The 16,820-nt window shown below is 40.5% G+C and overlaps 1 protein-coding gene across 21 annotated transcripts in view; it reads left to right on the forward strand.

Moving 5' to 3' along the window:
- Positions 1-16,820, forward strand: part of Asph (aspartate beta-hydroxylase) — a 340,882-nt gene that overhangs the window by 45,022 nt on the left and 279,040 nt on the right. For 9 of the 21 annotated variants that reach the window (XM_037202420.1, XM_037202409.1, XM_037202410.1 and 6 more), the window contains 3 exons: positions 723-791; positions 6,044-6,223; positions 12,981-13,022. In XM_037202420.1, the coding sequence (XP_037058315.1) occupies positions 723-791; positions 6,044-6,223; positions 12,981-13,022 (291 nt within the window). Of the gene's footprint in view, positions 1-722; positions 792-6,043; positions 7,079-12,980; positions 13,023-15,271; positions 16,629-16,820 lie in introns of those variants that run through there. The other 12 variants (XM_037202421.1, XM_037202423.1, XM_037202424.1 and 9 more) reach the window with 5 other exon arrangements.

Below are 16,820 nucleotides of genomic sequence, written 5' to 3' on the forward strand. Positions count from 1 at the left end.
TTGGCAGAGCACAGCCAGTGTTGAGGAGGCTGAGTGAACTTGGCTTCTCACCATTTCTCTTTTAAGCCTTCCCCTTTTTTCCTTAATTAATGGGTGTCCAGTGTCTGGGACATATTTAAATGGGTGACCATAAATTTTTCCATTGTCATTTCAAGAAGCCTCCAGTTTTACATACTTCCAGAACAGCCCCCCACTTAAGCTGATGCATGCTTTTTTGTTGTTGTTTGTAATTTATTATTAAGTATCAAACAATTCATCCTTGACTCCATAAGGTTCTTATGCTCTCTGTTGACTTATTTATATTTTATCTTTATTTGAAGCTTAGCTTGCATTCATTGTTGATAGTTAAATGAAACATCAAATTTTATGCATTTGTTCAGCTGTTAGAAATGGGTTGATTTTTTTTATATGTACCTATTTTTATGTAAAATATTTTGAATCGAATAGTAAGATTATTGTGAAGTGATAGGATCAGGATATTCCCAAATCTTTAGGGGAAATACCCTCTCACTTGTATGTTAGGATTTGTTAGCTACAAACTTCTTGAATCTGTAGGTGACCCGCCTGTGAGTTTTGGTAATTATTCTTACAGTTCTGATTTGCAGGAGTAAAAAGAGAGGAAATAAGTAACATTTATGATGTCTAAAAACTACAGTGAGAAGTGGTTCATTATTAAATTTGTTTTCTCTTTTCCTGTGTGTATCATTTCTCTCCTGTTGTAGGAAAACTAGGAGTCTATGATGCAGATGGTGATGGAGACTTTGATGTGGATGATGCAAAAGTTTTATTAGGCAAGTACATTCTTTCCTTCTTTTTGTTAGAATGAGTTAAGATACTGAAGTCAAAAGAATATTTTTAATATTCTTTAATGTTAGATGTATTATATATAATAAAGTACATATAATGAAGTATAATAATAAAATGATTATTACTTTAATAATTATCCACAGAAACTGTAAATCTTTTATGGAAGTTATTTTTCAACGTAATATTTTGTTTTTGTTGATATACTAAATGGCCACTTTTTCATTTTGACTTTTCAAATCTCTTTTGTAAGTGAGCATGTAGTTCTTGCATATTAACTTTTAACAATTAGAACTTCATTTGTGTTTTCAGATTTAAACATTTCATAGTATGAACTTAATGTTCAGAGATATAGATAATGTCCTCATGTGTTTTCAAATGAGGAACAGATTTTTTTAAAAAGCATCATTTGACATAATTTATTCTGAATTTCTGATGTCAGTTTCTCCATTGAGATACTTATCAGGGCCAGCTTGGCTTAACTTCCATAGTGAGACCAGATGGGGCAGCATGCTCAGCAGAATATGACCATAGATGAAAAAATACATTTCTCGTCTGGCATAAGCTAATTTTGAAATAAAACCATGGCAATAAATATCTTTAATGTCCTATTCATGTTTAAAATTTTACATTAAAATATGAACTAGTGGTCTTTAATCACGGTTTCCTTTCTTTGGCAGTCTTGGGCTTCTCTCTGTCTTTGTAATCACATTACCAGCTAGGTGTTTCTTAAAATAAAGATTGGTATTTCCTCATTGTTTTAAAACACTGTCTTACTAGAAAGGATAGTGCTGATTTGAATATGCATATTTTTGTGTAATATAGCCTGTTATTTCTGGTTTTAAGCAGCTCATTTCCTTTTTCTTAGTATGAAACAATATGTACTAAAGCTTCATATCAAATTATTTAGCAAAACAGTAGCTATGGCCTGATATTATATGTGTACTAAGTTTAATAGCCTGCCAGCTAAACTGTTGAGTATATTTCTGATCTTGAAGACCTGGGGAGGCGTGGAGCAGTTCAGCAGCTTTCAGAGTTAGATATCACCTCCTTTTACAACAGTTCTAAATGTGAAAGTTTTAGTTGTGGTCAGCTGTAAGCCAGCTTGTGCCTCAGCTCTGCCTGCTGTTTCCTTCTCCATGCGTAGTGGGAGGTAGTGTTTGCTGTGTACAGTGGCAAGTGCACTGTACAATTTTCAGGATAGCTCTTGATTTCATCTCAATGGCATCATTTTATATTTAAATCAGAGTTTCAGTACATACATTAAATTCTCAGGTGACCATAGTTTTAGGCATGTGAAATAAAATCATGTACAATGTAATATGTGAGGGTGATTGAATTTTTTTGCTATGAGTGGTTTTATTGTTCTAAGATACTACTTTAAATGGATTCTGAATAGTGAAGCTTTTAAAAGCTAATTTCATAGGAATCCTGTTGTATTTTTTAAATATTAATAACTTGAGTGTGTTTTGGATTAATATAAAAATTGCATATAAACACACACACACTTACACATGCACACTGAAATTATAGACCCAAAGTGTATACTGCCTCAGTGGACTTCTGTACAGTTAGGAAAGTCATTTGGAATGGAAACTGTGTGGCTTCACATGGGATTTTACACTTTCACTAATGGCTATATATTTGTGTACTAAATCACCACCCAAAATGAAAAATCCATGACAGAGTTATAACTAGACAATCAACTTGTTTTGGATTCTAAGAGGTATTCTAAGCTGGGGTCTTTTAAACCACTTTAAGATGTTAATTAACTTTAACGCTGGGGATTGCCAGTTGTAGGTAGACAGAAACGGTGTGAGCAGCTGTTTCCTCCTAGGCGAGCGTGCCAGGAGGTGGAGCCCAGTGTGGGAGACCTCCTACTGAAGCTGTGCTCTGTACGGGTCTCAGCTCTTACTTGGCTTATGACTTAATAAAGATGACTCCCAGGCCCATTGCCACTGTCACCATGCACTGCCAGGTGTTTCTTCTCTGCACCAGTACAGCTTTAGCTCTGCTTGACTTGGGCGACTCCGGTTCTTTTCTCACTCGAGGGAACTAAAGCTCAGCGTGCTGCAGTTCCTTGCAGGTGTCTACAAAGACAGAACCTGGTCCAGTGTTGAGATGCCCTGTGTGATGGGGGAGCGGTTACAGAGCACGCATTGCTAAGAGGCCAAGCCTGCTTTCCTTCCTATTGGGATAGTTAAGATTAACGCAGGAAGCCAAGGCGAGGGAGGGAGGGAGGAGGGCTGACGTTGCAAAGAGGCACAGAAATGTATGTGTTAAATTTCCGCAGACTTGGCATTTATTTCCTACATTCCCTCTCCCCTGCCCCTGCCATTTGAAGTCTAAATCTAAATCATACCAATTTGTGGAAATATACATGTTGCTTTCTTTTAACATTTTAAGCAACACCTCCCCCAACCTTGAATTGCAAGTACAGAAGTATGAGTAAATCAAGACCAATAGCTGTTACTGAGTTTACTAATTCTCGGTCTCCTGATATACCTTGAAAATGTACAAATCCTGCCTTTGGAAACAGGAAATTATAATTTCCTACTGTTGGGACCAAATTGTTTAAAATGCAAATGATTTTGGTTTCAGTTTCTTAGTGAAACTTTTACATACACACATATATGCAACAACAATTAAAAAGGGGCAGTGAGGGCGACTGGAGAGATGGCTCAGAGGTTAAGAGCACTGACTGCTCTTCCAGAGGTCCTGAGTTCAATTCCCAGCAACCACATGGTGGCTCACAACCACCTGTAATGAGATCTGGTGCCCTCTTCTGGCCTGCAGTCACATATGCTGCATACATAAATAAATAAATATATCTTTAAAAGAAAAAAAGAGGCAGTGAATTTGAAAGACAGCAAGAGGGTGGGGCAGCAGTGGGAGGGCTTGGAGGGAAGACAGGGAAGGGAAAAATGATGTTAATTGTTTCTTAATCTCCAAAAAAAAAAAAAAGTATTTCCCACGTACTGTCAGTAGTAAATGGTCCCAGGACTCAGTGTGGAGGGGAACTTCCTACAGCACCCTCACTTGAGGATGCACGCCTGCCCCTTGTCCTGCAGCCAGCATCTAGTGGACCCATGGCAGATGTGGTGCAGCGCCACGGGCAGCAGTCCCTTGTGCATGTGCCAAGTGTAGACTGGAAAGAGATGTGAGGCCATAGTGGGGAGCATGGAACTCAACCAGCATTTAATGCACTCACCCTACTGTTGGTTTGGGGTGACTCTTAGGTTCAAAAAAAGGCCTTCCCAGAATAGTTTTTCTCTTCAGATTGGTGTATTCCTCTTCTGAGAACTATAGATGCAGAGCTTTGAGATGGATTAGTTGGTGAACCTCATGCACAAACATGAGGAGGACCTGAGTTTGGATCCTACAGGTGCAGAAGCTCATTCCTCATCAGGAGGTGGAAACAGGAAAGTCCCTCAGGGTTTGCTGTCCAGCTCTTCTAGCCTAGTCAGTGGTCTCCTTGTTTCATGAGAAACCCTGTGCTGGGTCCCTCTGAACCTGCCTGGACTCTCACATCCAGTGCAAAATCACTGAACCTCAAGGCATCCCAGGCTCAGTACCAAGTCATGAAGAAGATGCTTGACATCCTCTTCAGACTACCCCATGTGCGCACAAGCATATACATACACATACACCACCCACACAACTACAAGCTGCTTGGGTCACTGTCCAAATATCTGTTGCTCAGTTCCACCTGCCATACTGAAGCCCAGAAGTTTCCTATTTTATATGTAGTAATGTGAAGCACTTAGAGCACATTGGAAAACAAAATAAAACAGTGTTTTCTCTAAATATACAGTGGTAGTATTACAGTTGGGGAGAAGAATCTTTCTCACAGTTCTTGGGTGGAAACAAAGGTCTTTGTTTATAGCATTTGGAGGCTTAAGTTCCCTGAAAAACACCCGGAGCTTGTCAAACATAATTAACTACCAGCTGCAATTTGTGGTCCCCCCCCCAAAAAAAAAAAAAAAAAACCAAAAAACTGATAGGGTCTAGTTCTTCTGTTGACAAATGCAGAGATGTTCATTGTAATCTTTCTGACTTCAGCTAGCAAGCGTTCTGTTATCTCTTGTGTGTCAGTCTGTCTGGGCTACATGGAGAAATTGTGTGTTGTAGAGCCTGGAATGACCAGGCTTTGGTTACAAAGGCTCCAAGGTTCTGAGGTTCATACTCTTCCTGTTGGAACTGCCATTTGCTTTTCTTCCTCAAATTGCTGGGCTGTTCAGTGTGCAGTGCACTGATTTGATATTTTCAGAGTCTTTCCCTTCCCCTGGCCATTTCCCTGCTGGAGAAAAACATGACGATTTACACATTGATTTCTTCTATTCGGGGCCCTGTTTGGCCGCAGTGCTTAGAAAACAGCAGACATGCCGGGCGGTGGTGGCGCACGCCTTTAATCCCAGCACTCGGGAGGCAGAGCCAGGAGGATCTCTGTGAGTTCGAGGCCAGCCTGGGCTACCAAGTGAGTTCCAGGAAAGGCGCAAAGCTACACAGAGAAACCCTGTCTCGAAAAACAAAAACAAAACAAAACAAAACAAGAAAACAGCAGACACCAGGAGTCTTTGCAGTAAGAGCTCCACCTCTCATGTCTGAGGGGAAGAGCAGTTAGGGATGTCCCCCTGCGGCTGACTGCCAGAGCCTTCCGCAGAGGTCTTAGAGGCAGGCAGGCAGAGAGGATGATTAGCCGCTGGTTTTAACTATTGAGCAGACTTGGAGGGCCGTGAGTCAGTGGTACGAGTGCTATTCCACTAACCGGTTTAGGAGCTTGATGTGCATTACATATTTGCGTGTCTGGATGCCCCCCTGAGATGCTGCAGACTCGAATCCTGGTGGCTTGCTTGCTCAGAGCACCCACGGTTTACTCCAGCGTGGATGATCAGCTCTGGTTCATCACTGAGCAGTTTGGAGGTTTGTTCTCTGGTATTTCTGTTCACTCTTCCTATCACTGTGTACAGAGTTTGGTGACACATTTTACCCGTTTTGACACCCGAGGCTCCAGTGGGAAAGAGGTAAAACTGCGGAGCTGGGAGGAGCGTGAGGTCGGTGGGGTGGATGGAGACTCGAAGTGTGCTTCTTAGCTGATTTCTTTACTTTCTACATTACCTTTCCGTAAGCCTGTGACCACGATGCACCTCCCTTTTAAGATCGCGCTGCCTAAGCTTAACCTTTTCCACCTAACTGGTCTTCTCGTTTTCTCTTTCTCTCTTCCTTTATTCTTATGTAGGCCTGACCAAAGATGGCAGTAATGAAAATATTGATTCTCTTGAGGAAGTCCTTAATATTTTAGCCGAGGAAAGTTCAGATTGGTTTTATGGTTTCCTCTCATTTCTCTATGATATAATGACTCCTTTTGAAATGCTAGAAGAAGAAGAAGAGGAAAGCGACGCTACAGATGGTGTTGATGGTACGTCGCAGAATGAAGGGGTTCAGGGAAAGACCTGTGTCATTTTGGATTTGCATAATCAGTAACTTCAGGGAATGAAGGCACTGGGTTGTCGAATGGAGCAGCCTCCTCCTCCTCTATCTTTGCTTATGCAGGGCTCAACATGTGGGGCAGTTGTGACTTCATGATAAATGTCAACCATGTGATCCTGCCCAGTCCAGCCACTTAGCTAGAGCCTCGCTTGGCTCCTTCCGTGCCCAGGAAGGAGGTGGCTCCCCTCATGCCTGTAGCTGTTCACGGAGTGCACCGGAAGTGATGTTCTTAGCATAATTGGTTTCTGTATCGTTTGATTTCCACTTCTGTATTCACTAAACTGAACTGGGAATTGTGTTGTAGTTAACCCTTGACGCCTGTCTTCCTAACACTCCGATGGTAATTCTAAGGGGAGTGATTCTCAAACTATTCCTGGCATGACTAACAACGTTAAATGCTTCTCTGTTGATCTCTAACTTGCCTGCTGTATGGTGATGGCTCTTTAAGAAGCTGGTACATTTTAATCTGTAATTTGTTTAAGTTCATTGACTTGTGATATAAGTTCCTACAAACTTATTAAAGTTCTGTATTAATGGTGCTTTTGATATAATTTGAGAATAATCCCATGTTTTTGCCTGAGGGTAGTGAAGTTTCTGAATTTAGATACTAACAGGTCTGAATATGTCTATTTCTGAAATCAGAATTTATTTTAAATTTCATTTTCAAATATACATACAGAGAAGGTATTTGTATTTTTTTTTTAAGGTAGGCCTATTATAAGAAGGGGAAGTGAGAATGTGCGTCTTACATTATGTTATACATATTAAAACTATCTATCCTGAATTAGTCTTTTTCCATTTTTTCCTTTCATTAACTTATTAGCTGTTGATTTCAGGGTTAGGTATAATATAATGCTTAGATTTATAAATTAAATTTATTGAAGTGGTCATTCATTTTCAAGAGAAATATTTTTCCCACTAAGAACGTAGCAATAACATTGACTTAGCTTTTGAAAACTGTTTGCTTCATTAATACAGAAGCAGTTATTTAGTTGCATATGGATCCACTGCTGGAAACGACTTCCTTAGTTTCCCAGTGACCTCCCTTATGACTGGAATAGAGTGTCACCTGAGGTATTCACTCTTGCTGCTTTTGGAGGGACAATTAGGATGTTTAGCTCCCTCTGGGAATCTCTTAAAATTTGGCTCAGCGTTGGGTACTCATGCATTTTAAACTAGAATACACTGGTGTTTTAGACAATTTGATTTAAGTATCATTTTCAAATATTCTTTGTTTTTATATATTTACTTTCAAGTAAGTAGCTCACCCATTTGTTCTGGGGATAATGTGGCTCCTTTTATTTCATGGTTATGAAATACTGTCTAAAGTTAGTTCCTGGAATCAGAACACAGGGATTCACTCTCTCCTAACCATATCTACTTTTATATGTGGTTACATGTGCCATTCATGGATCGTGATTTCTCAAAGCTTAAATGGTTGTTAAGACTAGTTTTTCTCATTCTTGTGTTCAAGCAGTACGTTTTACTGTGTTAGTGTGGCCTTGGTCAAAAGCATTTGATATGCAAGTATACAAGCACTTCAGTTAACCTTCAGTGAAGCAGTAAAAGGAGTATTCTTTGATAATCTTTCTCAAGACCACATCTTGATCCACTTTGCATTTGAACATTGTGAAATAATCAAAGGTTATTAGTTTTAAATTCACAATTTTAGGTCCTACACTTAATAAAAGTCACTGATTCATATTGCTGAGAATTGTTTTTCAAAGCAATTTTGTTCTTGTGTAATGACTACTAACTATGTTATGGTGTTTTAGTCAGAAGTGAATAATTAAGTTTCTGTGTTAAAAGTGTTTGTAATTAATTTCTCATTAGGTTTTGTATTGCCATGATACTAATGCACATTTTATGTACAGAAATTAATTATGCCCAATTTCTCAATTGTAAACAAGTGTGTGACATGGTAACTTCTTGACAATTTAATACCACCTTTAATCATTCCGTTTGAGAAGCTTTCAGTGATGATAAAATCCAGGTAGCTGATGAACCCCTTACTTCTGTGACTTCCTTCAACTTGTGTCTAGGGCTCTTTGAGTGTGTGTATGATAAAGAATAAAATTATTGGCAAAAATGTGGTGTAAAGAAAACAACTTCTCAAGTGTTATTGATGACATGTATCTTAAGTTGTGATTGTCTAAGGCTTTACTTTATAATTTTGTTTCATGAGATATTGTCTTAGTCCATATCTTAAACTTACGGGCTTACTTCGAAAGGCACCTTTGTATTCTGTATATTTGAGTGTTTATTTAGTTACAGAGTTGTAAATTACTATATTCACTCTGCTTTTTCAGTTTTGATCATCTAAAAAAACTGGCTTGTGCTGTGCAGTCCATGTAGCATGGGCTCCAGAGTGCTTGTTCCTGGGGGGTGGGGGGAGCGGGGGCTGGAGATTCCCTTGTGGTCCTTTGGCTGCTTTCGGCAGGGCTCTTCTCTCCCTTGGAGTGGGAGTGCGGGGAGGAAGCCCCTGCAGGAGTGTTTTCGAGGAGCTGACTGTACTAACTCAGAAGCCTGGCTATCAGTGTGCTGCTGCTGTGTGGACCCTGCTGCAGAAGCCACGTGGATGGAGTGCTAGCTTGAGTCTTTCTCTCTACAAATGGCCCCCTGCCTTGCACAGCCCCATCCAGACATGTAAGATAAGACTTTTCTGTGTTTGGACCCTGATTGGCTTGTATTTATCCTTAGTTGTTCTGACTATACTGTTTCCTCAGCCCTTTTCATATTGGCAACTTTGAAGAACCGCAGAAGCAGATAGAGGCACAGCCCTGCTCTTGACCTCATTGCTGAGCAGTGCCTCATGGGGGTTGATATTCACAGCCCTCTATAAAATGTAAAACAAGCTGTTTGTGGAGAGAGCTGTGGAATTTCCTTTTGTCATGATGTATATTGGAACACTGAACAAGGAATTCAGTGACTATGTTCATGGCATTGGGTGGTAGGACCAGCATGCCATATTTTTCTTATATTTGCTGAAGTAAACTTGTCATACCCTGGGGTATTTACCAGCTAGATTGAGGACTACTTGGACCTAGCAGGTGGGTCTTTGGCTCTATTTGACACTTCATTGCTGAGTCCAACATGTGGCATCCATTATTTCAAATCACATCACTTACTGATGTTAGTCCCATGACTAATGTGGAGGAGCCTCGGGTGTTTCCATTGTGTGCTAAAAACACCGAAGTTTCTTCTTTTCAAAATAGAAATAATAATGAAATTTTTTACCCCCCCCCCCCCCCCCCCCCCGCCCCAGATAAATGGCATTTTGAACTTTTCTCAGTGACTTGGCAATGCTAACAACACAGGTCCTCAGGTGGTCTCCTCACTCGCTCACCAGTGTGCTTGAGTCCACTTTCGTTGCCTCTGTCTGCCTTTTCACCCATCTTACTGAGCTGGTGAGGTCACTGCTGTCTTCACTGGCAGATTTCTTGAGTAGTGTCATTCCAGGTCTTAAGAAGGAAACAGGTGCAGAGTCTGCACTCATTTCTCCAAGACAGAAGTTGGCCAGTCCTATCTACAGATCCATTAGATCATACCTCAGAACTCTGGTTTTGCGTATTCCAAATTGGGAAGTGTTCTCTGTAGGAAGGGGGAAGGTGAGAATCTGAGACGCACACTGATCAGTCTCTTCAGGGACAGTGGGAATGATCAGGTGACCTCGGTGGGAAGGACAGGTACCTGTAGTCTGAAGGAGCTACTTGGATGTCTTAATAGAGCCAGCCTTCTAAAGTCCTGTTTTCTGCATGTGGTAAAATCATGCATCCAACTGTTGGCTTAATCGTTGCCACATTTTAATGTCATAGCAGACATTACATTTTGAGAATGTCTTTGTAGTAATGCCTCTGTGGCAGTTGCCAAAAGAGGGTAAATTGGGCAGGTTCTAAGTGAAGAACGTAAGCCTTTTTTTTTTTTTTTTTCTTTCAAATTTCTGTTCAAGAATTCCCAATTATTAGTTGGGTTAATGACAGTCACCTTAAACAACAGACACAGACTAATGACTGGGGTGGGAGGTGGGGGGGGGATGTGGACCACTTTTTGTTTTGTTTTGTTTTACATTCTCTTAATGTTTCCATTTGACTTCCTTAAATGACATAAAGATGGACTAAGAGTAGCAAGAGGTTTTCTTTCCTGCTCTGATAGAATTTTCTCAACAGTGCTTGGAAAGTGTTTACACTGTAGTAAATGGCATTGTTGTCAAAGCTTTTATTGTTTCATAGAATTCTCTTTGTCCCTGGGGGCACTGACCTTGGTAGTAAAAAGAGAAAAGCCTGTGTGTTTGTTGATGTTTCACACTGAGCCCACAGCAGCCTGAGGCAGTACACGCCAGAGTCCTGGAACTGCTGATCTGCGCCTTGTTGCTTACCTCTACTTCCTATACTAGTGTGTAAGCATCATTCACGCCCTCCTGCCTTCCAGGCTCATAGTACTCCAACCCTCATTAACATTTCTTCCCATCATAGAATTTTTTTCTAGCCATTGCTTCTCCTTCAGCCCTTCTGTAGTATGCTGGTTGGTTCCAAACCCGAGCCTTTCCTTAGTCCGCCCCAGTCTTCTCCCCAGTCTCCTCCCCAGTCTCCTCCCCAGTCTCCTCCCCGTCATTCTCCCCATAGCTCAGCTCCCTATTCCTCCAAGCCTTTCCTGCTTACCTCCCCATCTTCACAGCACACAGACTCAGCCAAACACTTCAAACTGTGTTTCTTGTCTCCTTCTAGTCTCTGGAATTGCCTGTTGCGTCACTTTTCCTGATGCATTAGGGGAGACCCTCCTGAACAAGCTGGGTCTTGAGGTTGCCATTCTTTCTTAGGGCCATTGCCTTTTCTAGAAAACTCAACCTCAAGAGGCTCAGGTGACAGGAACCAACATTTTCTTTAGAAACAAAGTGTGATAGTTGTCCTAATCTTTTCATCTAAAAAAAATCCCTCCGAAGTCACAGGCTTGTGTGTGTGTGTGTGTGTGTGTGTAGCTCAGAAAAAGTCATTTAAATGGATGCCTAGAAATGTGTGTGGTTGTACTTGGATGTTCTTTTTTTGAGGCCTTTCACCAGATCTAAAGTTTGAAGTGTAGTGCTTTTTTTTAAGGTTTTACGACGCTGACACTAATCCAGCATTCTGGATTGTTGGTGATTAAGATTTAACTCTGGCATTTCATCAGTGTAGCTCATTTGGGCTCTAATGAATGGGTTTGGGGGGTAGATTGTCTTGTCGTCTCCCCTGCCCCCTTACATTTTAGTGGGAGCCTGTGCTGCCATGGAAACAGTATGCAGCATTGGAAGAGGGCATCTACAGTCCTAGACTACAGATGCTATCGTCCTTTTATACATTAGAAAGTGTTCACGTACTTAAAGGTTAGTGTTACAGAAGTAGGTTTAGTATTTATTCTGAATTAACTAAACTTGTTAAGAAGTGCTCCTTGGCAGTATTTGTTGTAGTGGTACACTGTTATTTATATGTTTAAAAGAATCTAGTTCTGCCTTTGGAAAGTAACTGTTCTCTGCTGCTGCTATCAGTCAGGTCTCCAGTGTGTGACAGCCACAGCCACAGACAGCAGTTAGCTAATCACCCCTCCCTCCCTCCCTCCCTCCCTCCCTCCCTCCCTCCCTCCCTCCCTCCCTCCCTCCCTCCCTCCCCCCATTCCTCTCTCCCTCCCTCCATTCATCCTTTTTCTCCTGATTGAAGCCAATGGCATGGTATCCTCAGATCTCCCCTCTCCAGAACAATGACCATTCTCAGCTGGACTATCTTATTTGATGGACACAGCTGACTACAAGCAGAGAAAGGGGAGGAAGTTAAGAATGGAGGGAGTGAACAACAAAACCAACATAAGAACGCCTCATTCCATACACGGAGTGGTTGGAGTTTGGGGAAACAGGATGGATACTGTAGTGTTTAGTATGGGTAAACCGCATGGTTTAGGGGCTTCTGCTTGATACTTCCCTGACTTAGCTGTTGGGTAATCAGTTGTAAAACCCCCCCCCTCCCATGGTAAGAACTGTGTCTCCTACTTGATACACCACTTTAGAAAGCTTGCCAACATGTGTATATAAAATAACATTTTTGTGAGTGGGAAATAGAAAAGGAAAATCAATTGAGATGTAAGTACATTCCTGTTGGAAGAGAGTATGCTGAAAGCATATAGTATTGATGTTTGTTACAGGGTGAAAAGGAAACCCATTATCATAACTGGTTTCCCAAGAGTGAAAGTAAAAAATGGTTGGGAAGATTTTAGAGTAACAAGTTAATAGGACTCACATAATAATGTATTGTTTGCTTATGTAACTTTAAAACATTAAATTTGAAATGATAGAGAAAAACAATGCTTGTTCAATAAAATTGTACCAGAATAGCTGTTGTGGATAGCAGTGGTGATGCCATGGGGGAATGGATCATCTGTGCCTTGAGAAGTCTTCTGCCTGCAGAGAGAGCCATGGCATTGGCAAAGCCAAAGAGTCTCAACCTGTGCAGTTAGGATGCTATCTGGTCCATAGGTTAGTTATAATTCCTTCTCTTAAGACTGTTTTTATGGCTGATGTTTGTTTACTGTCCTCTGAATGGTAGATGTAAGTACTTTAATTTGTATCATAGAAACATCAGTTTAAACTAATTTATAGGTACTGATTTTTAATTTCCTCAACATTTTGTCTTCCTAACCTCTTTCTATCTTGTAAATACCAACAGAAGAACCTGGTGGGTTAGCCAAGAGGAAAACTAAGGCTAAAGGTATTATTTTCTGTTTTTTCAACCAGCCGCTAGTGAATCAACTTCATGCTTGATGGAAATGCAGCCACAGTTAATAATACCGCTTTTTGATTTGGGCATTCTGTGTTATGAACAGCTTTTTGAAGACTAAATTGAAGACTTTTGCTTTATCTAGCTAGCCAGCAATTGTAATTAATTTCCTTTTCATGTTATCAGATCTTTCTAATAGCCTGTAGATTAAGAGTTTATCAAAATAGCTGACTACATTTGTTGGAATGCGCCTATTAAATTTATATATGCACATTTTACCTTGCTTCCTAAATCTTTCATGGTCTGAATTTTTGAAATTAATGTACAATGATGAATCCATCAGCGATTGATTTAATTTCTTCTTAGGCTATGAGGATACTGTCCTAAAACACAATAAAAGATAGTGTGATCTAATACTAAAAGTTAGGTTTATAACATAGAGCACTGAGTTACTGGTGTAGAATTTGCTGTGTTTGGTATTCTAATGCATTAAAATTGCTATCTTTGTGTACTATTGTATGTAGACTAACACTGCATCATTACTGCCTGTATATCCTCACTTGTAAACCCTGATGTTCTTTAAGAAGAAAGGGCATGGAAGACATGCATGGTTTTTTGTTTTTTGTTTTTTTAATATTTGGACAGTTTCTGCGTGCAATGCTTGGCATACTTGTAAACTTTTGGCGTGTTTAAGTCATTGATATATAAGACTTTTGCTATGGGATATGCAGGATTTTAAATTTACGTTTTCAAATGAGGATGAGGATGAGAAATTTTAGCTTTGAGCCCATATCTCACCAAAATAACTCCCAAGAAGAAAATAATTTTTATCATTTTATTCTCATGTAAGCAATGTTAAACTAAATTGCCAGTAAATTATAATTTTACCTCTCCTGATCTCTCAAGACAATTTAAGCATTAAAGGTTTAATTTTTAAAAAATGCAGTACAGAGTAAGGCCTGATAGCAGTGTGCGGGCCTTTTCTTTTGGCTGTGAAGTGAGATGCAGACGGCCAGGTGGTTCTGTATGAATTTCAAGCTGTATTTTTACAGAGTCAATGAAATTTTTGTTAATGGAAACTCCAGATAGACTTGTCTTTTGTGTGCACCACACATCCAGAGTTCACCTTGAATGCCTTTTGTATTATATGAATTTTAGATAAATTTGTTAGGGCAGATATCTTTCACATTTTAATATTTAGATCTTTCATTTTATTTGTGACTGCTTAAATGCTGCGTATATAGCAAGAACCTTGTATAATTTCCTGATGAAAGCAGGCATTGAAATGTGAGCTTTGGTAACTGCTCAGTTAAACTTTAAAAAGTATTGTGAAAGCAGTATTTTTTTTTTTTTTTTTTTTTTGATTTTTCGAGACAGGGTTTCTCTGTGTAGCTTTGAGCCTTTTCTGAGATTCACTTGGTAGCCCAGGCTGGCCTCGAACTCACAGAGATCCGCCTGGCTCTGCCTCCCAGAGTGCGGGGATTAAAGGCGTGCACCACCACCACTCTGCTGTGAAAAGCAGGATTTAATGTGAGATTTGGAAGTCCTGTACTTCCTGTTTTACTTCACTTTCCCCATAAGTGCTGGAGGACATGTACATTGGCTTGTAGGTCTTCCGTATATTAACAGGAAGATGTACTTAAAGGAATACTGATTACGTGAAGTTGACTGTAAACATAAAAATATTCAGTTTCCAGTATAAATGTTACAGATAACAAATTTGAAAATGTATACATGTTGATTTTTTTTTTTTTTTGCTGCCAAGAATCAAATGATATTTAATTTATTTGTGCACCTTTTTTTTCCCTTCAAGGCCCATAAACTTAACTGTTAAGGACATAACACTTTGTTCAAGCTGAAAATTGTAATTATCTTTGTATAAAAACAAGTTTCTCAGCACCTTTGTCCCTTTACTTGTGACAGTCTAGTTAGGAGTTTCTCTCCACTGCCCTTACGGATGGGTTCCCTTTGTTCATATTGCATGCCAGCCTGTGTTGACACAAGTCAAACTAGATTTTAGACTGGAAAGATAAGATGAGATATTCCCAGGATTTCTTTCATAGCTACTATTTTATAGAGGTTTATGTACCTTTTTAGACAATGTTTGAGCTAGTAAACTAACTTCTGAATGAGAGCTTTCCAGTGAGTCGGGACAAGACAGTACTTTACCTCTAAGGTGCCCTTGGAGGATTTCGGTGGTATCAGTAAACATTTTTTCCTTTGATTGGGAAACCTGAAAGCTAAAGAATCCAGCAAAGAAGAGCTTAAGAAGGAGAGAGAGAAGGCTGTGCCTGGCAAGAGTGAAGAGAGGAACAGGGGGAGGAAGAAGGAGGATGAACGGAAGGGGAAGAAGGGTGACCCAGATACATCCCGGAAAGCATCTCCTAGAGGTAAGAAAGACAGAGAAAAGGAGAAAGCCAGCCCAGACAGAAGTGCTAAATCCAAGGAAAACTGGAAAAAAGCAACAGAGACAGAGACGAAGGCAGTTCCTAGTAAAGTGTCTTCCAGAGACAAAGGCGACCGGAAGGGAAGAAGCCCTTCCGGGCTTGCTCATGTGGCAAAGGAAAGTAACCAGAAGAGAAAGAACTGAAAGAAAGAACTGCCATCCCCACCCAACAGTGGTGATGGTCTTGACTCGGGTTTGCTGCTACAGGGCAGAGAAGATTTGGGATTTCTCTGATTGGGGAGGACGATACATATTAGTTTTATGTGTTTATTGGTGCTCAATAAGTAACTTCTGTGAAACAAATATTCTTTGTCATGCGTCTAAGTTAAAAAAGAAATGAAAATTTGCGAATGTTATAAAATGTAAGAACTTCTGTTTTTATTGCTATATTGACCATGTATTCAGATTAAATATGTGTATAATGTGAATTGTAATGGTTTTATTAATATATTAAGAACTCCCATTGGAGTGAGTAAGACTCGGAAGGTTTGAGCAGGGTTTCTGTGCAGGGAGGTCCTGAGTTAGGTAGGGCTTCCTGCCCTACCCCTTCCTGCCTGCCGGAAGGCTCTTTCCGACTCCAGCTTTCCCGTGGCAGCCCCAGGCTGGTTGCCTCCGGAACCCCTCCCTCCCTCCCTCCCTCGTTCACCCTCAGGCTCCTTTCAAGTTCCCTCTCTCTTCTACCTCCATCTCTTGCACTTTCTGTCCAGGTTCAGCTGTCCCCACCTTAGAACCCTCTTGTGACTTCCTGTCCCCCTAGACCTCCTCAGTCACCCTCCCCAGCCTCCCTGTCTTCCCCGCTGTTTTCACCCCTTCTTTCCATTACATGAAACCAAACCAGAAAACCTTGTTCACTCCCCACCGGACACACCCTTCTGAGTCCTGCGTGTTGTCAAGAACTCAAGTCTTATCAAGGAGAGCATTTCTAACTGAATCTGTTTATGTCAGCCTCATCGACTCTGAGTCATCAGAAGTTCACTTCATTGTGGTATTTGTACGGTACACTGTTTTTCAGTTGTTGTGATTGGATGGCATATATTTTCATGGGTGTATCATGATTATTTACCATTTCCAAAGAACCACAAGTTTGAGGTCAGAGTTTAGCCCAACATAAGCAACCAATAAAGTAAATCTTAATGAGAGAGATGTTTCTACATGGTGTGTGCTGGTCTGTGCATGATGCTTAAATCTATCATTAGATTACGTGTTGATTAAAAAGTCTGAGCCGGGCGTGGTGCCTCATGCTGTAATCCCAACACTTTGGAAGTGGAGGCACAAGGACCAGGAATTTGAGGTCATCCTTGGCTACATAGGCTAGCCTGGGCTATGTTAAGACCCTGTCTCAA

Source organism: Peromyscus leucopus, chromosome 2, assembly GCF_004664715.2.
Source record: "Peromyscus leucopus breed LL Stock chromosome 2, UCI_PerLeu_2.1, whole genome shotgun sequence".
NCBI lineage: Eukaryota > Metazoa > Chordata > Mammalia > Rodentia > Cricetidae > Peromyscus > Peromyscus leucopus.